The sequence below is a fragment of the Embiotoca jacksoni genome, unplaced genomic scaffold, assembly GCF_022577435.1.
Source record: "Embiotoca jacksoni isolate LCO1_2020_lvr unplaced genomic scaffold, fEmbJac1.0.p SCAF_48, whole genome shotgun sequence".
Classification (NCBI taxonomy): Eukaryota; Metazoa; Chordata; class Actinopteri; family Embiotocidae; genus Embiotoca; species Embiotoca jacksoni.
The window spans coordinates 942,581-970,250 of NW_027185401.1; the positions used below are offsets into that span (position 1 = coordinate 942,581).

Sequence of the window (27,670 nt, forward strand, 5' to 3'; positions counted from 1 at the left end):
CCAGCTCCTTCCCGCGGAGCCGGCGAGGCGTGAGGGCGTCCTTTAAAATATTCAGTGTTTCCCATGATCTCCCTCATGTTTCCCCCGTCTCCCTCCTTCTTGCGTAATCTTACATAATGTGTTGAATATTTAAAGCGGGTTTAGCTCGAGCGCTCGTTTGGCGCCGAAGGAACGAGGGCGACGGTTAAAAGTTAAATAAAGGACGTGTTGTTGGTCTTACTATATATGCTGCCTGGTGCTGAGATTTCAATTTAAGTATTAATTTACTGTTGTTTATCAGTCTGGGCCAATTTCTTGTTTCTGAACTTTCTTAAAACCTTCTGGAGTGAGATTGTGATCATTTACTAATCAGTTAAATACATTTTGAAGTAAAAATTCAGCTCCTATAAGATGCACGTATTCCTCTGCAACAACAATCGAAATATTTCAGGGTTTTCGGACTGTTGCTAACCTTATACACTTCGGCTACGTGTGCAATATGTAATGTGACAGTTTAAGCATCAAATAATGAATTAGTCGATTGAACGTTATCTGCAGATTCACTGATGTTTAAACTAAAGGTTGTGTTACATTAAATGCTGCAATTATGTGTTTTTTTGAAGAAAGAAAACATTGAACCGTCTTTTAATGGAGGAAGGGAACACTTCAGTCCATCTCATCTGAAATCCCTCCCACATGCTCGCCTGCTTTCTAATATGTGCAAATGTAATTAAATATAGTGGCAGAAAAATGCTATTAAAACAAATCTAATCTCCAAACCCCCCCCCCTTTTTTTTTTTTTTTTTTTTTTTTTTTTTTCTCAATGTAGGGTTATAAAAAGACCCTAATGGTCCTTGTCAAATGACACACCATTAGTTTAACGACTTAATTTATTTTACAAGAATAAATTGAGCATTAATTATTTAGTATGGCATCTTTTCACATTAATACTGCTGTAAATGACACACACAAAAAAAAAATCATTAAAAGGATCCACAAATTAACCCATGGCTTTTAATATTGTATTTAAAATAAAAAAAAACATCAAATTTCCGTGTGGCGTCGACATTTACGGAATAACATGAATTGTTTTTGGGTTTATCGTCCTGGAGGTTGATGAACCTTCTTCTTCGCTTGATGAAGAAGGAACGATCACTTTTAATGACTCCCAGGAGCCTCGGCGGGAGGAGGAGGAGGCGTCGCCGTCGACGGCCCGCAACAAAAGAACCCGATGCCACCGCTGCTGAAACAAAACAAAACAAAAAAGGCAAAAGATGGGGGTGGGTGGAGGCGGGGGGATGGGGGGATGGGGGGGGGGTCTGAAAATAACTCCAGATACCTGCTTTGATGTCCGACGTCTAACAACCCCATTGAGAAATCAGTGGAAGAAAGAAAGAAAAAAAAAAAAACTCCAGGAAGAACCTTCGTCGCTGCGCCGCCTCATTGGGCCCCCAGAAGCTTCCTGCATCGTCGCGATTGGCTGCGGAGGCGGCCGCGGCGCCGGCTCTCGCCTAGCAACAGGCACGAGTGCATCCACTGCAGAGCACCAACCTCCCCCCTCTTCCTCCCTCCCTCCCTCCCTCCTCCCTCCGTGTGGGAGAGCAGCTGATGGATGGAGCACATACACAGAGAGAGAGAGAGAGAGAGAGAGGCAGGGACATATGAACAGCATGTACATGAACACGCAAACACGCCGCTGAAGACACACATGCGGCGGGACGGCCACGCGACCCGTGTGCACACGCGTACAGTAAGCACATCTTGTACTGTCTCGTTTAACCCTCGCACGACCGAGCCTGGAGGACCAACTGTGTGTGTGTGTGTGTTTTTAAAACTGTTTACCGTTTCGGTCCCTACGCGTCTGCTCATGTGACGCTAAAAGAATAATTCATGTTTCTATGGTTACGCTTCGGCAACTCAAAGCCATCGGTCGAGGTCAAGGGACAGACGGCGGTCTTGGACAAGTGGCGACAAACGCTCGGCGGTATACCGTCGAGGTTTTGATAGTCAACCTAAAAAAAAAAACGCCCGATAATCGCTCCTAAACACACTTCTTCTAAAACGATGACATCGTTAATTAGATATTAGGCCTCAAAGAGACGTATGTTTGGTCCTCGGGTTGTCCGTCGGACTGGATATAAAAGTGCTCGTAGCTTCCGGGTCTGAAAAATGAGACCGATGCGGAAGTGCCTTAAGCTGCAATACCACCGATGGCCACTGGGGGTCGGCTCCATAAAAGCCTCCATAGACTCCCGTTTAACTTCTCTCATGAAATACAAAGTCGGTAAATTTTCTCCACAAAGTCCATCTGAAAATAACCCCGTTATTAAATAGAAAATATGCTTTAAAAAAAGCCTTATTTTGCGGGGGTGTCTGTTTGATTGACAGGCCCGTGCTGCAGCGGTGGTCACTTCGCTTCATACCGAACTGAAGAAAGTCATTTGAACCAGAGACTGAATGAAGACTTTGCGACTGAACCGACCCGTCAGATGCGTCGAGGTTATTTTATTAAAATTCAACAAACGCGGGAGCGAAACTCCAATTTCAACTTTCCATTTGGTTGAATTTGTCTCTGCAATCCAAATGTCCAACTTTCAAGGGACCGCAAACTGACTTAACGTGACTTTGTCCTCTACCGACACGTGGAAATGAAACTCAAACGGCAAAGCTATCCAGCGGATCTTTAAGAGCTGCAGAACAGAATCCCGTTCGACGCTTAATATCCGCAGAACAAACTCAGATCTCCGTAGATAAAGAGCCAATTTGATCACTGGTAATTAAATTATCCCGGCGTTACGGCACACATCATTTTCTTGCCTCCCTGAAGATGGAGGGAGAGATTTCAAACCGTCGTCATCAAACGGCGATGAAGATGACGAACGGGTACGTTCTTACGCATGAACCCGTCGTCCTCTCGCCATTTTCCAAATTTAGATATCACAAGACGATTAACGAAGTGACAGGTCGGAGAAGGTGTGTGTGTGTGTGTGTGTGTGTGTGTGTGTGTGTGTGTGTGTGTGTGCTTTTCTGACACTTGAAATTCAAAGTAAAAACACTTATAAAGGCTTTTGCTGTTGTTTCATCACACAGGTCTCCGACATCCGAATGTTCACAGTGTGCATTTGATTTCTCCCCCCCCACAAAAAAAACAGAAGTGCTACTATTCAGCTTTTCTGTAGATTTAACGAACACCGAGGCGAGACTGCGTTTCCCAAAAATTCCCCTTCGTCTGCTGCAGATTGGGGTCGTGCTGTGTTTTCAGTTGTACAAACATTTCTCCGGCTCAGAAAAAGCTCCCGTTGGCTCGTCGTCAGGGCCGATAGCCAACGTCGCTTCGAGCTCACTTGCAGCCACAGTTTTTTTTGTTTTTTTGGGGGGGCGGGGATGAAAATACTTCCTCGGTGGGGCGGAGGTTCATTCCTGAACCGTCGGGTCGACGCTCCGTCCTCTCGCCCGAAGCCTGTGCCGTAACGTGACCTAAATGTGGACGCCGGGTCGCACGGTAAGAGGCGCTCGTGTTATCGGAGGTTGAGCGTTGACGTCCGGTTCGGGTCGGTCATGTTCTCCATTCAGGGTTTTCATCTTCCTTAGAAATCCCCGTCCTCAGTGATGACCACATATTTTGTGAAGTGTTTTTAAGGTGCGAGACTTTTTTTTTTTAAGAGTTCAACGGCCCCCCCCCAAAAAAAAACAATTAACAGATGATATTACTGGATATTTTCTATCATCGTACGTCCCGAGGCGAAGGGTCGCATGTCCAGGAAAAAAACAAAAAAAAACCAAAAACAAAACCCCAGTCCCAGTTGAAAACAGATCCCCTGATCCATTGTGATGTTTGAAACGCTCACAACACTCGTCTGTTCCACATTCACACATTCTCCTCTGAATAATTAAAACCACTTCGGTCGCCAAGAACAACAAATGTGCAGGGATTTGTCACGGCGGCAGAGCTGCAGACGAGTCAATAAAATAACAAAAAAAAGCTAACGCAGCATTAATACGTGCAAGCGCCGCGGGAGGAAATTCAATACGGTAATTCACACACGCGTCGTGTGATTTAGCTGCATATACTGTCCCTGTGTGCTAAATAAATATGTGCATTCCTAATGACAGCTGCTTGCTTTCCTTGGACTGATGGTAAATAATGGTAATAATAATATTTCCGGGGCAAATATTAGATCCCATTCATCTTTGCTGTCGGCTCTTCTACGAGAAACAATTCAGTCAACTCAACCTCTCTGTTGTAAACCGGCAGTTTCAGCTGCACAGCCGTGAGTCAAAACCAGTTTTTATTCATCCGCAACCGTTCCGAAGCCTGAACGTCGCGTTAATATTTACATTCTGCGACCTAACGAAGAACTTATTCCCGAGAATTCCTCACATCCGCAGCGTGTGCTGCACGAGGAGGGTCGATCAAACGGTTCCGAGGCCGCTCCCGTTTCGCGGTAACGGTGAGTAGCGCCGCGACGTGCACCGAGCGGGGCGAAGCGGTAACCCTCACGAGTAAATGTCCCGAGTTTCATCGCACCATCGACATCGGGACTTGAGTTACGCGTGTTTTTTCCTGACCTGGCGCGTCTGCGATTTTTTTTTTCTTCCCGTGGGCATCAAATCGGATCAATCGATGGAACTCGGAATAATCAATTTCTCAATTTGGTAATTTCTAGGAGACAGAATTCGTCATGGTAACCAAGCCTAAAGAACGGCAGACTTTCTGTTTTTGACTTGTTGGCTCGCACTAATTTGTTTTCAGGAAATGTAGCGGTGTGCGGTCGGCACGGTGGGGAAACATCAAATATCCGGTTTCTGAAGGGGAAATTGAGTTCAACAAGTAGCTCGTGTGCATTTTTTTTGGATCAAACTGCAGGAGGAATTCAACACAACAGCAGGAAGGCTTCGACGCGTCCGCTCCGTCGGAGACGCTCGTCAGCCGAACGTCCTCCAGCTCGCTGCGTCTTTTCTTTTAACCACCTCTCCGTCCTGCCCGGCGGGGTGTCTGTGCATCCGTCAGGCTCCGTGTGGGAAACAGCGCAACCGGAGCGCCGTGATTGTTATAATTTTCATCCTCCCCTCCGCCCCCCCCTCTCTTCGCATCTCTTGTCCGAGGCCACCTGCCTTTTTTTTTTTTTTTTTTTTGTGTGCCGCCGATGCCGCTCGCCTCGGGGGGGAGTGGGGGGGGGGGGAGTCAGCGAGCTTCATCGGCTAGATCGTCATGGCAACCTCATACTTGGCAATTTCACTGCTCACCCAGGAGACGCAGCAGTGTGTCTGAGTCACATTTATCAGATGTATATGTCGGTGGTTTTGCGTGTTGTGTTTCGGTGTCGTCGGTGCGGAGACGAACCGAAAGTGAAAACAACTCGCCGACTGTGATCACGCGGTAGTTCTTCCTCGCCGGGAGTATTTACGGAGGGACTGATGAAGGAAATGCAAACGTAAATGTAATATAAACCTTTTCATGCAGGTATTGTTTTTTTGTTTGTTTTGTTGTTTTAAAGAAGAAAAGTCGTTTTTTTTTTTTTTTTTTTTAAATGGATGTTGAAAACTTGTAGAATTGAGGTTATTTGTTGTACTTCAGAGAACCACAGCAGAGTGCAGAGTATTTGGCATCAAACAACTCGGCTTCATATCGAACAAACATTCAAATGTGACTACGTTATCGTGCTGAAATCCTTTCTCATCGTCCATGTTCAAACACACTTTCAGTTTGATGCAACAAAGATGGGCCGACGCTAAAATCTTGGACTGTATGTCGGCTGCATGTTTGCATTTCAATTTTCGCGTTTCCCGGGCGGGAGAAGAATTATGAAACTGTTAAAAACATGGCAGAGAGGTGAGCAGCTCGTAGATTCACATGCAATATCTAGTTTGAATGGAGGTGATGCGTCAGTTTACTCACTGTGTGTCTACCTGCAGCGATTGTGTGTCGGGCTTTTAGCACTTCCAACAGGACCGACGGCAGCGCTGCGCCTGAACGCCTCCCGTGCGGACGCAGATGGAGCTGCTGCTAACGTGCTAATGATGACACGGCTGGACTTCCTCCTTCTGTGGACTCTAAGTAACCGTGACCTCATCGCAATGGACTCAACATACATACAGTATGTGATTCTTTAAAAACACATTTTTTTTAATTTTTTTGGGGCATTTGCCAAAATGACTGATTCGTTTTTGTTTTAGAAGAGGTTTTTTTTAAATTTTTCTTTTGTTTCCATGACTACCGAATTTGTTTCCCCCTTTTCAAGCATGACGTCTGGTTTGTGACATCATTCACATTCATTGGCAGGTTGTTGCAGTTAAAGCTGTTTTTCTGCTCTGCTAGCTTCAGCTGGCGCTCTGCAGAGTTTCCCCTCTGAGGACGCCCATCACAACATTTTTAGAACAAGAGAGAGAGCGTTTATTTTTGGCTCGTTTGCATCAACAAGCTTCAGTTTGTCTTCCACTTAGAGACCAATCGACTCGCTGAGCCTCTTCAGCCCCGGAGAGCTCCGAGCGCTTTGGATCAGAAAACGGGAGCTCGGCCAAACGGCACTCGGGCCGTGCGGGCCGCAGCGACCGTCGCGGGAGAGCTGGCCGATAAATCGACTTTTTAAAAAAAAAAAAAAGGTACATCGACGTCATTTCAAACGAGACTCAGACCGAGAGGACGCGGGTTTACACCGACGTAGTTTGATTTGATCTCGCGCGACTCGTTTCGTCTGTAAAGCGGCGCCGATGTTCGCCGTCCTGCAGCCGCGGCCGAGTCCACTCGAGTCGACCGCGGGTCTGAGACGCTCCGTACGGGTAGAAGACCCGTCAGCCGAGTCGGAGTCGGAACGCTCCCGAGACAACAATCACACCATCAGTCCAGACTCGAGTGCGACTGCCCTCATCTGGGTTTCCTTCAGTCGTGTTGTACATGTACGTGCTAACAATTAAAGCCCACTTCAACTGCTTTCTGTTCTCAGGATGTTGTTTCTCAAAGCTTTTTGGCTCTGTGTCGGCAAAGGTTCACATTTTAGACCCCAAAAAATCAGAACACAGACAAAGAGACCGGCCGTTTTGAGGCAGTTTTCTTGAAGGCTGGTGGAGACGGCTGGTGGAGACGGTTGGTGGAGACGGCTGGTGGAGACGGTTGGTGGAGACGGCTGGTGGAGACGGTTGGTGGAGACGGCTGGTGGAGACGGTTGGTGGAGACGGCTGGTGGAGACGGCTGGTGGAGACGGCTGGTGGCAGGTTTAATGTTGCATCAGCCGGCGTTTGAATTCTGCTCGTGGAGGTGACGAGGTGTTCAGGTGGAACACACGCGTTCTCGTCTCACCATCCCCGTGGGGACTCTCGTTGCCACTCACCCAAACCCAAACCGTCACAACTGAAGACCTAACCCTGAAGCAAGTTTGAACCAAAACTCAATCGTCAACTTTTGACGCAGTATAAATAAAATGTAATACTTTTTTTTTTTGAAACACTGGGATTGAGGGACGGGTTCAACGTAGCCGTAACACTCTCCGACTGCACCAACCGTCTGGAAACACCTCGTGTGTTGCAAGTAGTTGCAAGAAGGAAGGACAGAGTAACTCAATTCAAGCTGTTGCAGCATCAAGTGGAAGTCTGCTTTACGTCGAGGCTGCTCCCCGTTTTTTAAGGAATGTCTAATAATTGGTTCGGACCAATTACTAGTGGCGGGATGTAAAAATGGAAATGAAAAAAAATAAATAAATACACGGCTTGGTTGAGAAATCTCATTCTCACGTCTCGAAGAGGTGCGTCGCGTCAGAACTGAATCGAATTTAGTGATCAAAGGTTAAAGGTCAAGGCCACTGCGTCCTCACAAAACAGGTTTGCGGCAATAACTCGACAATTGAAAAGCAAATTAGGACAAGATTTTACACAAATGTCAATTGAGATAAAATTATGACATTCTCCATCTGAGGAAAAAGGTCAAAGGTTAATTTAACTGTGGTAATACAGAAAAAGGAAAAAAACCAACCTGCCATTATTCATATAAATCAACGCAGGGATTAAACTGAGCTCAGGAGGTCAATATTATTTATACGCATGTCTCCACGTTTTTTGATGTACGGCCGTACTTCCTAATATCTCATAAACGTACTGTTGTACCTTTAAAGTTCGGACAACTTATAAATAAACCTCGACATAAATCTCGGCAGAGGTCAATTAGAACGGTTGAAAACACCATCTTGAGCTTTTAAAGTAGGATTCCATTATAATTCCAGCATTATTAAAGCCTTTCTTTTTATTACAGATGCTCACGGGAACGCGCGGACATGTTTGATGAAGTGTTTCGGTTTTCTGCTCAACCTGAAACAGTCAGTAGAGTCATGAAAAATAAGAGTTATTTTCAGTCTGCTTCATTGCAGGAAGCACAAAGATTACAGCATCCTCTCACTTTTGTTCATTATATTTTCATGGGTGGTAATGGTTGCTAAGCAACAACGGCAGTAGTCCTGATTCTGAGGAAAAACTACAGACAGAGCCGAGTGGGTTTTGATTAAAAAAAAGAATAAATCTTTGATCTTTCCTCGCTCGGCTTGTTGAAAACACGAGACTCTTAGTTCGCATGTGAAATGTCTTTTATTGGCGGACGAGAACTTTCCGCTTCATCGACGTTAAACTAATAATAAAAGCTGCTCATCTGAGTGACAGCGAAGCCAACGGACAGGCTGACTGTGCTTTTACTCTGCATAATGAATTTCAATAAAATTGTACTTGTTCATGCGTAGGAGAGGGTATCGCGTCGGTCCGTCTGCCAATCGGTCCAACTCTTTGGCTCGAAATGAAACATCTCTACAATCGCCTGGCGGACGGCCATCGAACTTCGGCTCACACATCCACCATCCTTAAAGGAAGTAACGTTAGTGTTCCTTTGACTTTGAACCAGATCAATCACCTCGGCTCATGACGGGATCAGAATTTGTGAATAAGTCGACAATTTAAGAAAATCTTGTCTTTGAGATTCCAGCAGATTTTCAAGTTTGATCAATACGAGCTTAACGTTTTGGTTCCTTTTACAACTTCCAGGTATTTTTCTGTTGGTTTCCCGAATCGTAACGCAAAATGTTGCCCGAAGTCGTGAATGAGCCGGGCTCCACCAGACCATTGCTGCTCATATGTTCCCGGTACCGTGCTTTTGTCCCGCCCCTCCTTCACTGTGATTGGACGGCTGGGTAAAAAAAAATTACAGTGACGAGCGCAGCATTTTTAACATTTTTAACTCTTGGTGACCGTGAAAAAACCCAACCTGAACATTTCAGCCCTAGCGCAGAATAAACACTCGGCACCTCATCACTCTGGTGTTTGAAAAGAAGGCGGAGCTTCCATCAAAAACTATTTCTGCTCAGGATAAAACTGCAAATGATTCCCTTATGGATCGTACCCAGACCCGTTCGCAGGTGAATTAGTCTTTCTGACACCTTCATCTTTAAAGCTTGAATCTAATTTTGTAACTACCAGAAAATAACCTGGGTTACGCTCTTCCCCTCTAAACTGCATGAAAACTAACGATTTGTATTGTAATATGTAATTCTTTGTTGTTGTTTTTTTCTTAAAATGGATTTTATGAAATTGGTATAAAATTAAAATATTTTTACTTTTTGAACGATACGCCCCCTACAGGACGCTTGTGTTTTCCTGTGCTTTCAATGTATATGCTCAGAAACACACGTAGACGTATAATACAGCTAAAAAACATTTCCACATCAAACACACACGAACTCCATCATAATTTAGAAGATTGTTTTTAGTGCAGCTTAATAATGGAGGGTTCTCTTCTTTCCCCTTAAAAGTTCACTTCAGCTGAACGTTACTTGAAATACTCTGATCGCAGCCGTTCGGCTGACACGAACCAGTTCGAGTACAAAATCATACCGTTGCGTCGCAATGACGCTCGCGGCCTCGCGGCGTCGCTACCGTAGACCTTCTTTCACGTTCGATTGCTTTTCTTATTGCCTCCTTCGCTTCGCCGCACTGACCCACTTTCTCCGCAGAGATCAATAAAGTTCATTTTATTTGATCTCGTCCTCCATCCGAGCGAGCGTCAGCCGCTCCGTGAGTGCTGTTGTGTATTTAAGTGGAGGGTATCGATGCGGGGGAGCTAAGTGGTGTCTGATTTGCGTTGTAAAGCTGCGCACGGCGGACAGATCGGACAGGCAGAACGTGTTTCTTCAGACGGTCAACTTTGAGAAAGTTTAAGGCTCGGACGGCTGCCGTTAAATGACAGCTGACCCAAGTACTTTTCAGACTTTCCGTTTAACTGCGAAAGAGAATTTAAATCTTTTCACCGTGATGGAGGCAGTATGTTCCTGCGGAGCGGCAGCTAACTGCAGAAATCTACACTTGACTTTTGAACAAACCAGGAAACATCGCAATTCCTCACGTGAAGAATAGAATCGAAAAATTTTTTTTTTTTTTTTTTTTTTTTTGTAATTTTGGTTTGAAAAAGGTGAAAAACATAAACCTATCAAATATTTGTGCATTAATATTCCAAACTATTTTACTAATCACTACGTCGGGAGGCTTCTGGTTCCGATCTCCGTGAATATTTTCTTCTTAGCAGGTTGTGACAGAATTCTGTTTCTAATTCCACAATTCTGCCTGATTTCATCAGAATCTAATTCAAGGTTTCTTTTGCTGTTCGCTGTTTCATCGAGCAGGACCGAGGCGCCTGCCAAATTACTTCCTTCTTTACAGAAAGTCTGCCTGTCTTTTGATTCATCCGGCCCTCACTCTCCTGAATTATAGATAGCTAAGCTCAGTGATTACAGCAGATTGCTGTTCAATTGCCTGCGTCAGTCAACCAGAGCGCCATCGACTGTCCTAGATTCACAAATTCTCCCTCGAGTGTCTCTCCTGGGACGGAGGGTGCCGCTCGTCTCCGACTGCTTCTGTTTAAGAGGTTTATAGGCTGAGAAGTGACAGAAATTCAGAGGGTGAAACTATTTTCAGCGCTTTTCAAGTGGAGTGGTATGATCACAGGCCGTGGTGGGACTGTTGTCACAAAATCTTAAGCGGAAGTTATTTTTGGCAGGAAATTAACAAGGTTGCTGTGTTGTTTTTGTCTAACGGAGAGAAAGAGAGAGACAGAAAAGTAGGAGGCAGGAAGTCGTTTCAGGTAAACCTCTTACAGTAAAAGTTTCAAATCGCTTTACATCTGAAAACTATGATCTGCAGATATATATATATTCAGGTTGCGTTCACACTGCGACTCAAACTCTTCCCGAGTCTGATTTTTTTGCCAAGATTACTCCAAACAGGAAATTAAATGCAGAATTGCAATTTTTCATATTTCCCCATGTGAAACAAATAGATGTTGATCTTCTCTTTAAAACTCTCCGAACAGATTTCGAACACTATCACGGGTCTAAAGGTCGAAGCATTCAAACACATTGTAAAGCCCCTTGAGGCAAATTTGGGTTTTTTTCATATTTGGGCCGGTAAATTAAACTGACTTGACTCTCCAGTAATATTTTTTTTAATACTGTTGCTCAGAGTGTCAACTTCAAGCAGTTCTTTGGATTAGAAAAAAAAAAAAAAAAAAAGGAAACTAGTACAAGGAAGGAAAAGGAAATCAGTACATACAGCTGCATGTCTGAACTGAGGATGGTTCAGCTGTTATATGACAAAGAACTCGGACTGTACACAAAATATAAAAGTCTCCGGGTCCGAAACGTAAAGCGAATGTTGAAGCACCTTAAAGTGCAATACCACTGAGGGCCACTAGGCTAAAAAAAAACAAAAAACATCTGACTGCAATTCAAAAAAGCGCCAACTTCTCTCCTGAAGTACAAAGTCAGTAAATGTTTCCCGCAAGTCGTTACGGTGCCGTTTGTTAAATTGCGGCTGGGGTCATTCTAGTTTCCAGTATAGGTGGGCGGGGCATGGTGTCTTTGGGTTCCAAGTAAGCTCCACCCCTTGCTACTCCAAATATGGTCACTCTCGGCCCATAAAAATAAACCAAATGCTGCAACTGAGGCATCAAAGCGGCAGATAAACGAACGCTAACACCCAGCGGTTGGATGTTGGACTTTTATTTATTTTAGTGTCTCATTTGAAATTATTCTGTCACATGTTCCACACACAAGTTAACTTCCGTGACCCAGCTGATTGTAATGTTAATATTAGCAGATAGCTCATCAACAGCTGTCGATGCCAAGTTTTTTTTTTGTCAATGAAAACAGGTCTGAGAGAGCAAAATGTCTTAGATTGAAGACACAAGATTCATAGTAAATAATTGCATTTGCACAATACAAATTTTACAACCACATAAAAAAAAAGGAATAAAATCAGGGTTACTTCAATATTACTGCCTTAAAAGGAACAAAATATGCTTCTTTTTTTTTCCACAGCAGAAACCAATCAAACCACCTGTAAACCCAATAAACCGAACACGTCCACAGGTTTGTGTTGTTTCACTTCAACACTCCCGCTAATCACGGACCCGGGACTCGCTGCATCGGGGGTTGTGTACGTTTCAAAAGGAGTATATCATGAGCGAGGAGAGCGAATCGTAAAATGCGGAATCAAACATTGATGAGGGATGTCGTTAATAATTCAGAGGCGGCGTAGAGATCTGTCGGCGTGCAGGAGTTAAAAGGAGCGACCTGAGATCCAACATGAGGGTTTGTTAGACAGGAAGCTCTGATGAAGTGTGTGTGTGTGTGTGTTTACAGTTTTGTGTGTAATATCATGTTCGAGGCTTCGGTTCCTTCTTTTTTCACACAACTGTTCATCAGAAACTGACGAATGTGTTTTTTTTTTTTTTTTTTTAATCAAAAATGTACTTTTAATTTCAAATCAAGCTGAAATTCTCATTAAATCATCTTTGAGTGAAAAACCATGAAAGCTGTATTGTGAACCTTTTTCTCATTTTGAAAGGTGGATTGTAACCTTTGGAAATCGTCCGTCGTGGAGTGATGGACGGTCAGCGGAAATAAAACATCTGCAGATTCTTTGAAGATAATGTACACTGACGATAAAACACAATAGAAATTCAATTTGGCTTCAGTTATTTGACTTCGACCGACTGGCTGATGATATCCATATTCCTTTGCCCTTTAATTTGTGCCATTAAATACAAATTGCACCTAAAACTTTGATGTTTCTGTTAACTGTAGTTACAAGTTTGGAAATTACAGTCATCCCCCTTTAGAGTTTCTTACTGCTTTAACACACGAAGGTTTATGTTTTCAATTCTACATACCTTCAGCTGTACGGTATGTGTCTTTTGCCAAATTACAAATTTGAGGAGGAACAGCGATGATATGAAGTTACAACTCTTAGAAAGTGGAGGCTGGTTAGCCTCGCTTGCTAACGTTAGCGCTAATTTTCAAGTACATGTCAAGATTTGAACCGAAGTTACACTTTTACAAAGATACACGTACTTGAATGCTCACGGGTGACATTTCATTTTGTACTTTAACTTGTCCACTGTGGGGTTTGTGCCGCGTTGAAGGAAACTCGCCGCTCTTCTTGCTCTCGCCTCGGTCGATGTGAAGATCAGCACTACGTGTTTGAAATTGGGGAGGTGAGCCAGGCTGTAATTAAAGACAGACAACATGAGCAGAACACGTTCCCAAACGTGAAACCCAAAACATCTAAAACGCCCCCTGGCGGCTTGTTGCAGTATAGGCCATAAACTCCGCCCACTCGATGTAGCAGATGGGGACATGAGCTTAAAATAAAAAATAAAAAAATCAAATAAATCACACCTCAAATCATTTTTTTTCATCCAAGCGTTCACTTTTCTAACAGGTTTGACTTTAATTAGTTATTTGATGCCATAAAACAGCCGCAGAAATAGAGTCAGATGGGTGAATGGGGCGGGACCTCGGTATCATGGCTCCGCCCACCAGTCACAGCTGCGTGGACTCTGGTTCCACATGAGCGCTTGTATCGGCTAATTTTCGTTGGACTTTTTGTACAACGGGTCCGTCTTTATAAACGTCCTGCGGTCGGATCGTCCGTGCTAGATTGGATCAGCGAGAGGAACATCCTGCCCGTGATCGGTTGTTGAAGGGCGACTACAAGCTTCACAACAACAAAAATAAACAATATATATATGCACATTGAATGTTTATATATCTGGGTGAAAACTCATTTTAATATTGGCTGCACTTCTTAATGTATAATTCATACATTTTCCATCTACTTCACAACCAAACATCTGCGCAATATAAAAACTTTTGCCGGTAAAAAAACCCACCTCGTGTGAGGCATCGTCACGGTGTGAGGCGCCGCTACGTTTTCCCGTCACGATCTCTTAACAGGATTTAATGCAGGATTTGCTGTTTTCCACCTTCAATATACAGAATAATTGACTTATATATTAATATAAGTATAAACATAATGCTAAATATTAATAGTGAACTCCAGATGCTCCCAGTCTGTGAGGCAGCGGGGCCACGAACTCGGAGTGATGACGTCGGCGTGACGACGGGGTCCGAGCATCCAGAGTTCAACCTCAGTCTGAGAGGAGGAAAACAAAAAAAGAAAGAAGGATTTATCATCTAATCGGAGATATAAAGACATTTAATGGGACAAAGAGCGTGAAGAAGAAACGACGATGATTCTGAAACATGAAAGCGGAGAGAAGCTGGAGCTTCTTTTGTCGTTTGATTGGACGATCGTTATGTGGTTGATTAGCAGATTACCGCTAAGATATCTGTTAGTCATATAACTGGCACCCTTATACAGAGAAGCTGGTTTTCATTCATGAGTTCAGGAAAATCGATTCTAATTTTTTTTTTTTACGACGTACCGAGTTACAAGTTTTTCAAATTTCGTGCCGTTCAATCACAGAAAACGACCCCCCCAAAAAATGCTACTGATTGGAAACAAATCTAAATTACTGCCAGTGTTAAAATGATGTAAATCGGTGCTTTTGGTCTCCACGGTTACCAGAAAACAACCTGAATGAAAAAAACCTGAGGAGGATTTATTTTTTTCGGGGAGCAATCCAAACACCAGATTGAGTGAATATTTAGAAATGTCGAGGCAGCTGCCGTCTCGTTTTGTTGATAGCCACAACTCGTCTCCTTCCTCTCTCCTTCCTCTCTCCTTCCTCTCTCCTTCCTCTCTCCTCCTCTTCCCTCTCTTCCTCGTTGAGTCCTTGTAGACTCGTACTGCTCATTATGCCGAGTGCAGATCTGCTGCAGTCCCGCAGACATGTTTAATGATTTTGTTTTGTTATTGTTTCATCTCTTTCTTTCTTTCTTTCTTTCTTTCTTTCTTTCTTTCTCTTTTTCTTTTTCTTTCCCCCTCCAGTCCGTCTCTCTTCTTTTGTCCTCGTTGACCCATTTGAGCACTTTCAGGTACGCGGCCAGGGGAGACTCTGTGATGGGAGGGACTCGGGGGGGCTTGTTGCCTAGCAACAGGCAGCAAGCCGGCTTGTAGTAGTGGTGGTGGTGGTGGCGGTGGTTTTATGTAACGGTGGGTTTTGATGGTTGAATGTAGGGCGCTGGGTCTCGGGGGAGGGAGGGAGGGGGGGGGGGTGGTGCAGGGGACGTGGGTGTTTGTGTCAGTGACCCCCCGCAGCACCACCGCGATCATCATCACCATCATCATCACCATCATCATCACCACCGTGTCCGTGCGATATGATATTTGATATGAATTTGTGTGGACGCTGCGATCAAAAGGTCTGATGGAGGTCAATTTGGTTTTCAACTTTATGGCATTTCAAATAAACTGTAAAAAACTTAGGACATTAAATAAATCACCTTCATAAATCACACCGTTTTCATAAAACTTGCCGAACGAGGACACAAAACACTTCGGGTGTAAAACACAAGTACACCGAGCTTAAAAAAAAAAAAACACGAATAAAACATTGGACACTGAAAATACATGCATGGAACAACGCCGGGAGTTATGTATTTAAAGTGCAGCAGTAAATATGTTTAGAAGGAAATAATTCGTACAATATTCAGGAAACAATGTTAATTAGCATATTTTGCAGGTTGCAAATTATTGGTTTTAATTCAAATACGTGCTCTTTGCTGTATAACATTTACTAGCGACGGCATTGCCAGACTTATTAATGGTTATGTTTGGCAAAGTTTGTTTATGGAAAGATTGTGGTAAAAATCACGATATATCCTCAACGTAAACCAAAGTTTATATAGTTTCCTAAACGAGGAACCTGAAGCCCATTTTCCCCGATTCGGCTCGATTTAATTTTGACCTTTTTTTGTTTTCCCATTTTATAAAAAAGACAAAAGAAAGCACATTTTTCTGAATAATATGTTTTTAAAACTGTTTACAAGCCGTCGGAGAGACAAAGTGTAGCAGATCATTTCTTTTTCTTGCATTGCAGACTAAAGTCATTTTTTTTTTGTTTGTTTTCAGACAAAAGAGTCATAACTGACTTTATTTGAAAATGAAGGTGTCTCTGTCAATCCATCTGGTTTTCGCTCAGCTCTGTATTTCACAATAAAACGATCCATATTTGAATTTAGTTTTTGTCTGCGAGTCATTTGAGATTTCTTTTAACTTCGTCGGGGCTGAAGGTTGTGTTGGCTGACAGCTTCTGTGCATTCGCTCCTCGGTGCTGCTTTGTGGCATATTAACATGATTTTTATGCATGCGTGTGTCTCGCTGGAGTGTGTGTTTTGTGTGTGTGTGTGTGTGTGTGTGTGTGTGTGTGTGTGTGTGCACTTCTCTCCTGTCCCTCCGCCTGCTGGCCCAGATGGCAGTCGACTCTTTGTGGTCAACAGAGAGGAGCATCAGCGGCGGGGAAGGAGGCGGTTGCCATGGTGAACGTGACGTCCAATTCATATTCGGTTCGTTTTGACCCGAGTATTTTTAACCGTTTTTAACTGGCAGATTGTAGAGAAGCTCCTCTGACACGAACTCCCGCTGTCACATCGCTTCTCCGTTTGTGTCACCAGGGGGCCTCTCGGTGGCAGCCAGGTGGTGGTGGTGGGGTTGAGGGGTAGGGGGTGAGGAGGTGGGGCGCACCATCATCCTGTCATCACTTCCATTACACACAGTTTTGATCAGGGAATCATCTGGTGACTTCCCGACGGAGGATCAACTCCCCGTTTCACGATTAAAGCGAACTCTGCGCGGGGAGTTTCTGTTCGCTGTGAATGAAACGCTCGTCACTTGGACTCGGCTGCTCGGACAGCAGGCTCTCGAGCTCTGAGGTAATAATCCGAGCTCAGCTGCGATGCCACGGGCTCCCTGGCAATCTGTGTGTGTGTGACACGGAGGAGAAAAACAGGGCGTGTTGGTAAAACAATATTTTTCTCGAAGCCGAGACGACGACTCGATGAGGCTGCAAAGCTGAGAAAATTGAACATTTATCATTTTTAGGGAAAAAGTGTGGAGGGTTCGGGACGATCTGCCCGCAGAAGTTGGAATATAATATTCATGATTATGTTTTCATTTGTGAATAATCACCAGAAACTAAGAATAGTTGTGTTTTCATTCCTTAAATGTACTCTTCATATCCACAGGAGGAAGCAGGTATTGTATATTGTTTATGTGTTGAGCGCTGGTTGCGTGTAAAAGCAAGATGCAATATACAGATGACCTGTAGGGGCAGTATGGAGATGAGGCGGGGGAGGGGGAGGGAGGGGGGCTTCAGTGTGTTAGGTCACAGATACTTCCTTTTTACATGACACATTCACGTCAACCAGTATGCGTCCTGAATGTTGGCTCACGTGCCTTCCTTCTGTGGTGTGCCCTCTTGTGGAATCTTTTGGTACGACGCATAAAACGCTATGAATAAAAACTTCCGTACACTTTACGCAAAAACACGACGGCGTTACCATTTAATGGTATTACTTGTGACAAAAAAAAAAAAGTACCCTCTGTAATAAAATTGCAATAAAATTGCGTAGCTAGCTGCGGTATTTGATAACCGGAGGACTAAACTCACTGTCGGCACCATCCCACTCTACGTTCCTACGACATTTCCCACCGCGCACGGACGTAACGTTTGTCAGACCTGCTTACATTTATTTTTACATCACCTTCTAAAAACAGTGCTGATTTTTCACCGTGCGGCAGTAGCCATGGCAACGGCACACCCAATAAAAAGTAAAAAAAAAAAAAACTTCATCTGAATGTCTTTTTCGATACGACCACTAGAGGTCACTTAACTTCGATAACTGTGAGTCGTAGTAAAAAGCCCAGATCTGAACCAGCCAACATAAGACAAAAAAAAAAAAAGAAGCGATGGGGAAAATGGAGGTCGGCAGCAGTGTGGTTTGTGGTCAGTCGGGTCTGAAATCACTGGGAGCAGAAAAAAATGAGCTGAAACACGAGGAGCTCGGCCCCGACTGCGACCTCTGACCCCCACCGAGCCCGAAGCCGCCTGGGTAATGACATCTATTACACCCTGTCTCCGGTTGTGGTCTGCTTCCTGGTCGCCTCGTGTTAAGTTTCTACCAGAAAGCTGCTGTTAAAAAAGCCCAAACTTTACTGACAGCGTGTCGTCAAAACAAATGTTCGGGGATTTTAACCGATAAACAACCGCAGCAGCTTCAAAGCTTCATTTCTAGACGTATCAGTGGATGTTTGGATGAAACAATTATTGCTAGAGCTAAAACTTGACCTTCTCCTGGTGAATGTTTTATTATTCAAAGCCAATTCATTGACTTCTATTCAGCTTCTCCTTGGATTTTCTTTTTATTAAATGATATTCAGTTAAAAATTTATTGAGGCTGCTTTTTTTTTTATTTATTTTTTTTAATCTATATTTCAAGTGAAAACTTTTTTAGAAGACAATTTGGAAGAAATATTCTACACGTCTTGTGAGTGAGTGAGGTTTTTTTTTTCCCAAACAGCTTCGGTCTTTGATTTGGTAGATTGACATTAATTTATGTGCACATCTTGGGATCCTGAATCTAAAAACAAAATGTGCGACATGAAAAAATATCTCCAACATTTTTCAGCCAGGCAAAAAAAAGAAAAGAAAACATCCTGAGATTTCTACTTCTTGCTGCAGCGACTGTTTCAGGTCTCTCTACTAAATAGTATGGATATTGGAAGGAAGGGATGTACATAAACAGAGGCAGGATCACGTGATAGAGGTCATGTGACAACCAGCACTTGACAGAGGTGATGAAGTACGAAGGTCGTTGAAGTCCATGTGAGGAAGCTGGAGGCGTGGCTAGCTGGTACAAGTCGTGGACTTTTATCTGGGAGGTGATGAAGTGCTGTTTTTGTAGTTTTTTTTTTTTTTTTTTCATAACCCCAATCACATGGATTTTGTCGTGGTTTTGTTTTCCTAAAAAAACCAAAACGCAACACGGGTACATGTTGCGTAAGCAGACGTGACACTGATAGGTTTCCCTCTAGTGGACGGGTGTGTGTATTACACCGTCGGCCATTCTATCAGGTTGCAGTGTTACTGCTTATTTTATCTTCTGAAACTCCCTCTAAAAACAAAAAAAACGTGGAAATGTAAAACTATGACCTCTGACTGTGCTGTTGAATTTTGTATTTGTGGGAAAGCTCCGCCTTCATCTTTCCGAAAGGTTCATGAAGTTTCAACTTGAAGTGAACACCTGTGTGAGTGCCTTTAAGAGGAAAGACATCCATCATATGGCCACGGGGTTTTTTTTTTTTTATACTTTACGTGCATTTTCAAGAAGAGACAGTGACGCTGCTGCACAGAAATACCTCCAGCATCCAAAATCCAGCAAACTCGCCTTCACCTGCGAAACGACACTCTCCCTCATACATGAGCTCAGTCAGTTAGTTACACACACACACACACACACACACACTGCAGCCTCAACATACTGATGTCACCATAGCAACTCCGTTCTCCACATCTCTGCCTCTCCCGTTGTTCCCTCCTCCTCCTCCTCATCCTCCTCCTCTTCCTCCTACATGTCTAACAGAAAATCCATACGGGCTGAGAGAAACGATAAATCTCTCCTGAACGCACAGCGTTTGTTTGTCACCGTCCGTCGTGGCGGTCAGATGTTCTGAGTCCATCCGTTTTCATTTACTGATTTATCCGCAAATTACGTCTCTAATTCTCAAGACCACTTTCAAAGCAGAGAGAGAAGAGCGGGAGGAAAAATTTAAAGCTGCAGTGTGCAACTGTTAAATGTTGAAATGTCAAAAATCGTTAAAAAAATAGATTATTTTTAACTTTCAAGATTCGAACCCAGGACCTTCTTGCTGTGAGGCGACGGTGGACCACCGCACTGCCCAGAAATATATACCGCTAGTGGTAATGATCGGGGTCCAGACTGCAAGCAGTAGAAGATGAGAAGCAAATGAACACATTACCAACATTGTTGACCAGTTGTAATTGTCCACATGTGGATTCGAACCGTAGATCTTCGGGGTCTCCAGAGAAGGTGACTTACAGACTCAAACGTGTATATTTATATATGTATATGACATAAATATCTTCATATATCTCTTGATGTCGTTCAAGATTTCGCCTGAAGGACACTTATGTTATCTACTGACCCCTAGTGGTCATAAATCACTTGATGCAGCTTTAAAAGATGCCGATGGAGACAAATAAGAAACCTTCAATCTGCACTCAGACACACAAAAAAAGGCTGGAGGCATCATGTTCTCACTGTCCAAGTTATTTTATATTTTAACTGTATTTGTGTTTAATTCGATCTGTTCTTATGCATCTCGTTTCTTTTCTATATTTTTAAATGTTCCTTTATATGTGTTGTTATGTGAAACACTGCATGTGTTGCCATTCATTAAAATGTTCTATAAACTCTAATATCATGTCCTGACTAGTTTCCTGTTTTTACATGTTAAATCTGTGTAGATGATTCCCTTCCGTCCTGAACTGCCTTCTCAGGAATGAGGATGACGCGACAACAGATGAAAGGAGTGAAATATTCCCGCAGCCACAGAAGGATGATGAATATACAGTATATCTACATACAGTAACGCTTCATGTACTCGGTACAGTTTATCCACCTGAGGCTGAGAGCTCACTGCAGGAGTCTGACTGGGAATCTGCTGCCACCAAGTGGATGTTTGTACACACTACAACGTGTCTCTGTCTGCCGCTCGGCTCATCTCCTCTAATGTGGTCAACTCATTTATGCATGAAGAGAATTGTTCCAGTTGTAAACCAATAACATATTTTTCTTTCCTATTTGTTGTACATTTCTCAAAATCAGTAAATGGGGAGACATGCAACAAAGATTTGAACTGGGGGAAGTTGTGGTTATTAGAAATGTAAAAGATACCACCAAAAATCTCAACTTAAATCTATAAATGAAAATGTCTCTTAAACAAAGCAGCATTTGACATCAAATTTAGGAGGAGACTTTTACCAAAACGGCTTTTAAACGAGCAGAGCTCCAGCATATATCAGTTTGCATAGAGAATGCATGTAATACTGGATATTTATATCTGTTGATAGTGAGAATAAACATGAAGTCAAACCATTATTTGCACTATTTTAGTGACTTTTCTGCAAGTTTCTTCCTCTCGTCGTCTTAACTGAAGATCAGAGGCAATTAAGTCAACTGAGAAAGCAGCCACAGATCAAATACTAGGTGGCCAAAAAAACAAAATACAAAGAAGTGTGATTTTGCCTCGTCTTTGGCAGACATTTTGACTTGTTGCTGCAGGTACTGAACAGGTTTCACTTCTATGAAGTGTTCCAGTAATCGCTGACGGGGAAGCAGCCTGCAACAACAGCCGGCCCTCCAACAGGTGGAGCAGAGCCGTCATCAAACACACCGGTGAGCTTCCTGCACAACGACAAGTGGAAATGTCTGCTGTGAAAAAAAGAAAGAAGAAAAGTGTACTGGGAGTCTGGGAACAACGACGGCCAACAAAAGTTTGACCCACAAAACAAAATACTAATCGAGAAGAAACATTTTTTTTTTTTCTTTTGGGTATTTCTATTCCGTTTATGCGCTTTTCATTTTCTTTGTTTTGCTGCCGGTTGATTATGTTGATCGTCTGCTTTGTGGTCGATTTCTGAGTTGCACATTAAAGTGTGCCGACGGTTTTCCCCTTCGCACAGGAAGCAGGTTCAATTCTTTGCTTTAAGTTTTCGCAGATTGAAGGTTCAAGCCAAACGTAAGAGTCTTGATATTTATCAATTTGAATTCAACACGCGTCTTAAATTCAAGATGTTCTTTGACGCAACGGGAACGCAGGAACTGAAATGCAGACATCCAGAGAGGTGCAGCGCTTCAGGGGGACGAGCGGGTGGAAACGAGCTCTTATAAATACTCAGGAAACTGATGGGCTAACAGGAAGCAGGTGCGCGAGTCTGACGTCGGTGGAGTCCCGTGACGAGCTGATTGAAGACACCTTCTCTCCATCTCAGGACCACCTGAGGGGCCGTTTGTCGGCCTTTTGTCTCGATTAACGCGATCAATACGGCTCGGAGCGAAGCTTCTCGTCTGCAGACGAACCGTCCAGACGATCAAATCTGACGGAGATAATCAACCGTCGGCTCAGAGCCCAGCTGGTTCGGGATCATCCAGCAGCTGTCTGGATCCGTCTCCGGCTCCCTCTCGTCGCACTCGTCTGCCGATGTGATTCATCAAAAGCTTTTTTTTTTTTTTTTTTACGAAGAGGAAGGCGGAGTTCTTCCTCCGGCGTGGAGGTGGAGTTGGATGTTGTTTTTATAACCCGTCTGATCAATGGATTACAATAATGTTTTCGAAAAATGCACACATAAATACTTTCCAACTCTCCCACTGGTTCATGCCGATGACGTGACTAAGATTACGATATATTAGCTTAACATCCAACCGAAAATGAACTTCCGTCGCCTCTTGACTTTTTCCGTAAACGTCAACAAACACGTCCCAACTTGTGAACTCGAGGCTCGCGGAAATCTCCGATGAGTCCCGTTCTTTTGGACCCGTCTCGCGTACACACTAAATACGACCCCATTTGATCGCAGCATGAAAGTTTAGCCGTTAAAAAATGACAGCGTGGCTTCGCAACTCCCAAAACCAGCTGCAGTTTTCGATCGAACTTTTACAATACAATGAAGAAATACTGGTGAACTAATCCACAATAGGCCAGAACCAGCACTATTGGTTTCTCTGGGATCAAAATAAACTACCATGTAATTGTTTGTGGTAACGAAGGAACCTGTTGTCAGGAGTTTAACTACTCACCGTGATGCGGCGATGGTACAGGTGCACGGCAGGATCTCACTGCTGGAATATTCCTAAAATAACTCAAAAGCATTGAGTAAAATGTTTCCTTTCTTCCGATCGAACCTTGATGATCAGACGAGCTGTGAAAATGCGACCAAAAAAAAAAAAAAAAGGCAACCAGACACGTGGCTTATATAAAAAATTAGACCCCTTTTTATTGTGTTCTCATATATAAAAGAAATACAAAAAAGAAACATTGACACCGGGCGAGGGTCAGAGCGGGACGGGGGTTTCTGGGTTTTTTTTGGGGTAGGGGGGAGAGGGGGAGAGTGGGTGGGTGGCCGGGCGACGTAAAAAGGGGAAACGACAGGAGGAGCGTCGGAGAGTCGGCAGGGGGATCGGTGGAACAGACATCGAACAGATGAGGGCGGGTGGAAACAGAACTCAGTGGTCCCGTCCAGTCCCTCCCCCACCTCCACCACCACCTCCACCACCACCACCACCTCCATCTTCCTCCTCCGAAGTAAAGTCTCACTCCTTCAGACATTCATCGAAAGCAGAGATGTTCAGGAGGCAGAAATAATCTCATTGGTTGAGTTAAACGACAGTGGGAGGAGCCAGAGAATTTTTTTTTTTCTTTATTATTTTGAATGACTAGGTAAAACCTAGATTTAATGGAAGGAAGTAACTTTGATGAAAACATGTGACTTCATTCATTGTAACATGACATTCATGACGTTGTAAAGATCAGCAGGCTAGTTTTCCCGACTAGTTTGACCTGAACCTCATCCGGGTAGCCTCGTAACCCGCTAATCTCATCAACCGGATAGCCCGCCTTCCCCTTCGGCTTGTAAGCTCAAAGATGCTCTGTAAACAAAGTTCCCTGTTTACATTCAGTGTTTCTCACCTAAAATGCAGCGCGTGTCTCCTGGAGGTCGAACGAAAGGTTTACAGCCTTTCGGGGGAGGGGGGAGGTTGGAGGGAGGGGGTTTCGTCTCTTGGTGCGTAACCTGGCGATCTGTTGATGAGTGTGAAAAGCGACATCGCCCGCATGCACGTACGTCTGAGAACAAAACCAAAACGGGAAGACACACCGTAAAACGTCGCTCCGTAGCGCTGGTAGTGGTTCAAAAACTGAGAAAGGGTACCTCCGAGGACGCAACGTGTTGAACGTAAGGGGACGAGGACACAGACACTCATGAGCCAAAAACCTTTCACGACCGCTCACAGATACCGAACATCTTGCCTCAGAGGCGCTCGTCAAAGGTCTGCGGACATCTCGGACGCGTAACGACTTGAGAAACTGTCAAAGGCCGAATTCTTACAGTCGGACAACGGGGAAACCTCGGAAACCTTGTGGACACTTCCAGTCAGAAGCCGCGAGTACCGAAGCGGTCCGAGAAAGGGATTAACCACGAACCGGCAGCGGAGTGTTGGCCAAGGTTTTTGGAACAAGTCGGACCCACGTGGACAACTCCAAACTTACAGGACTTTAAAGGAAGCGTCCGATGCGACCGGGCGACTTCAGAAGTCTTCCAGACTTTTTCGGCGGTCATGATGTTTTGGCTCATCAGTGCTTGTGTGGATTCCCGTTCGGACAGCGTTCATGTTTTTCTTCGTACCCATTTTTACACCCAACCTCGTCATCCAAACCCTCACACGCCCGATTCACCTCTTCGCAATTTGTGAGGTGAAAATTTGTAACAACAGATCGTTTCCTGTCCTCGCTCATTTCACAAATCACGAAACAAACTCCACACTTGCGATCCAGCCATGAGCGAGCGAGACCTCTGTAGGACTGGTAAATTGATCTAAATGTTGCAAGCACTGCCGCCATTTGATCGGTACCCAGCCGGCGTTTGCGAAGCAGGTCGTTGTTCAAACGTGCCCGAGCTCCGACACGTTGAGATCCGGCACCTTTGCGAGGCTTCAAAGCCTTCAGAACACCTTTACATAGAACCAAACCCAGGAGGAGGTTTCATTTTGCCCCGAACAAGTCGCAATCAAGCTATTAGTTGTGTTGACGCCACACTTTAGGAAGCTCTATCCATCTTAGCCACACTTCTTGTTGGGCAAGTGCTCTCGCTCTGGTAGGGAACATCCCTGACCTTAATCCTGCCTACAGACTTCTTGTTGATTTGTTGTTCGTCCAACTGAGAAAAAACATTTGGTGAGCACGAAATTAAACTCGTTCTAGTTTCTGAGGAAAAGAAAAACAGGAGTACGGACGGTAACTTAGGGACTGACACCGGTCTACGCTTCCAGTTACGATGAAGCTAAAACCGCAACAACTCCCGACGAACTTTCGTGAACGCGCTTGCGTTGCGCTTTAGCTTCACCCACTGAGGTTTAAACTCAACCACCGGGACTACTTCTTGCCTGAGGGAGCAGCTCTGCCTCGGAGAACTCTGCGCGGAAACCAAACAAAACTCCAGCCTGCTCTTCAGGGCAGCTCGGTCTTATCGGGCGTTTCGGCGTGATGGCCCCCTCCCACCTCGGAGCATCCGGGCGCTAACAACGTCCTCCGGTTGTAGTGGTGGTGGCCCTTCATGATGCCCGAGTTGTTGTTCTCGTTGAGGATCTGCTTCTGCTTCTGCCGGTTGAGCGACTGCACCAGGCCGAGCACGATGGCCGGCAGCGAGTACTGGCCGGTGATCTTGCGCGGCTGCATGATGAGCGGGTTGGGTTGCACGCGGCCCAACAGGTAGTGCGTTCGGATCTTGCCCTCCTGCTCGCTGATGCCCTTCACGTAGATCTCGCCGCGGTACTCGAAGGCAAAGCCGCGCTCCTTCAGGATCAGGTAGTTGTCCTCGGGCACCTGGATCTTGCCGCTCACGCCGGTGCTGTCCATCCGGCTGGACAGGTTCACCGTCTTCCCCCAGATGTCGTACTGCGGCTTCTTGGCACCGATCACGCCCGCCACCACGGAGCCGTGAGCCATACCTGCCGCAGACACACAGGTGGAGCAGTCGTTAGGGAGAGGACTGTTAGAGACCGGTCCTCTGAGACACTTGTTTTGGATTTGAAGACATTAAATCAATAATTTTTTTTTTGTCTTGATTTCATCTGGTTTTTATGATTATATACATTAAAAGTTCACAGTTCATGTTATAGTTTACACACTGTGATGGAGAGGGCAGAAAACTGCGACCTTCTGAGGGTCTTGAGGGGAAAACATTGACCGCAAAACCGCCTGAACTGTGGCGCCATGGCAACGGGGTTCTCCAACATGACAGCGTGTTGACAACTCCCAAGTTTCTCACCCTACAACAATACCAACGGTCACCCCGTTGTCTATGTTTAATTATTTCTGTTTGTAATGTTTTAAAAAAAAAAAACATCACCAAACATGAACCACTTTACTGACTCTAATGAAAAGAAAACGCATGAAACTGTATGAGTGTCATGTTTCGTAAGTATAAATCTGCCGAACGACACACAAAGCTCTTACCGATCCTCAGCTCGAAGTTGTTGAAGGAGTGCTTGTTGATCTCCTGGATGCTCTCGTTGAGGGCGATGGCGAAGTCGGCCAGCGCGCACAGGTGACCCCATTTATCTTCACATTGCTGCGGGAGTCCGAGGAAGAAGAGCAGAGAAGAGTCTGAGTCACTCGGACGTCAGGAAGTCACCGAAGACCTTACTCCTGTATTTCAGGTGACCAATTTCCACACGAATCGATCACTCGTGGGTTGTACAGATGAGGGACAAGCAGGGAGAACATTTTAAGACGCAATAAGTCTTTCTGCCCCCCCATCACCAGGGCAGTGAGATGTGAGAAAAGCGAAATAATAAAATATTACAATATTTACTTCAGCCTGGAAATTCTCAATTAGACAGTAAGAAACGGCCTTATTAAGATGAATGTGTTCAACAAATACTCAACCGCAACGCAATTTGATGCTACGTCCGTTTTAGTCCCAGCAGTGCCAGGTGGCCTCTCGACTTTGGTGATGTTTCCCTAACAGATATGGAAATCATGACTAAAACTAAAGGCTGTGCACAGACTATGTAACTACACCAGCGTTAATCCTCACGTTGGGTATGAAAACGCAACACATTCGAAAGTTGTCACTGGTTAGTTTCTTCGCCTTGATTTCACAACCTTTAGCTGGTATTTACCAATTTTTGAAAAACGTCTTGTTTAAAAGTAACTCTTGATGCATTTGAGAGATTTATTATGTGGAACAAAAAGTTTCAAAAATCTAAAGTTTGTAGTTTTGGCCCTGCTGGGGCTCAAAAGTCACAAGACATTGACTCACTTTTGTCATCTAACTGAGGCCTCCTCATCGTCACCTTGGGTATATAATTCATCCACAACATGCTCTGATAATGTGTGACACATTCAGCTCATATTGATTGATGATGTGACAGTCAGTGGGTGTTTGATGTCAGAGATCTTTATGTAACAACACGATAGAGGAGTGTTAGGGCTCGGTATCGTTCACAGACTTTCTACAGCACTTTCTGAACGATACTTTTTTGTAAAATTCAGAAATGATGGTGCAAATCTTTAGTTTTTCATGCAGTTTAGAGGGGGAGAGCGTAACGGGTTATTTTCTGTGGCTACAATTTACAATCGCTCAACGCAAATATTTACAGACGTTCCCTTAATGCGTCAAACG

The 27,670-nt window shown here is 44.3% G+C and overlaps 1 protein-coding gene and 1 long non-coding RNA gene across 4 annotated transcripts in view; one reads left to right on the forward strand and one right to left on the reverse strand.

Annotated features, from left to right (window-relative positions):
• The first annotated feature begins 5,184 nt into the window (after positions 1 to 5,184).
• LOC138210871 (uncharacterized) lies at positions 5,185 to 21,365 on the forward strand. The gene is made up of 3 exons (XR_011179293.1): positions 5,185 to 5,812; positions 5,896 to 6,077; positions 20,735 to 21,365. It is a non-coding gene; the product is annotated as an uncharacterized lncRNA (long non-coding RNA).
• A 2,183-nt stretch (positions 21,366 to 23,548) lies between these two features.
• adcy8 (adenylate cyclase 8 (brain)) overlaps positions 23,549 to 27,670 on the reverse strand; it is a 77,471-nt gene continuing 73,349 nt past the window's right edge. For all 3 annotated transcript variants that reach the window (XM_069170214.1, XM_069170211.1, XM_069170213.1), the window contains 2 exons: positions 26,500 to 26,614; positions 23,549 to 25,991 (listed from right to left, as the gene is read on the reverse strand). In XM_069170214.1, the coding sequence (XP_069026315.1) occupies positions 25,492 to 25,991; positions 26,500 to 26,614 (615 nt within the window). In that variant the 3' untranslated portion in view covers positions 23,549 to 25,491. The remainder of the gene's footprint in view (positions 25,992 to 26,499; positions 26,615 to 27,670) is intronic.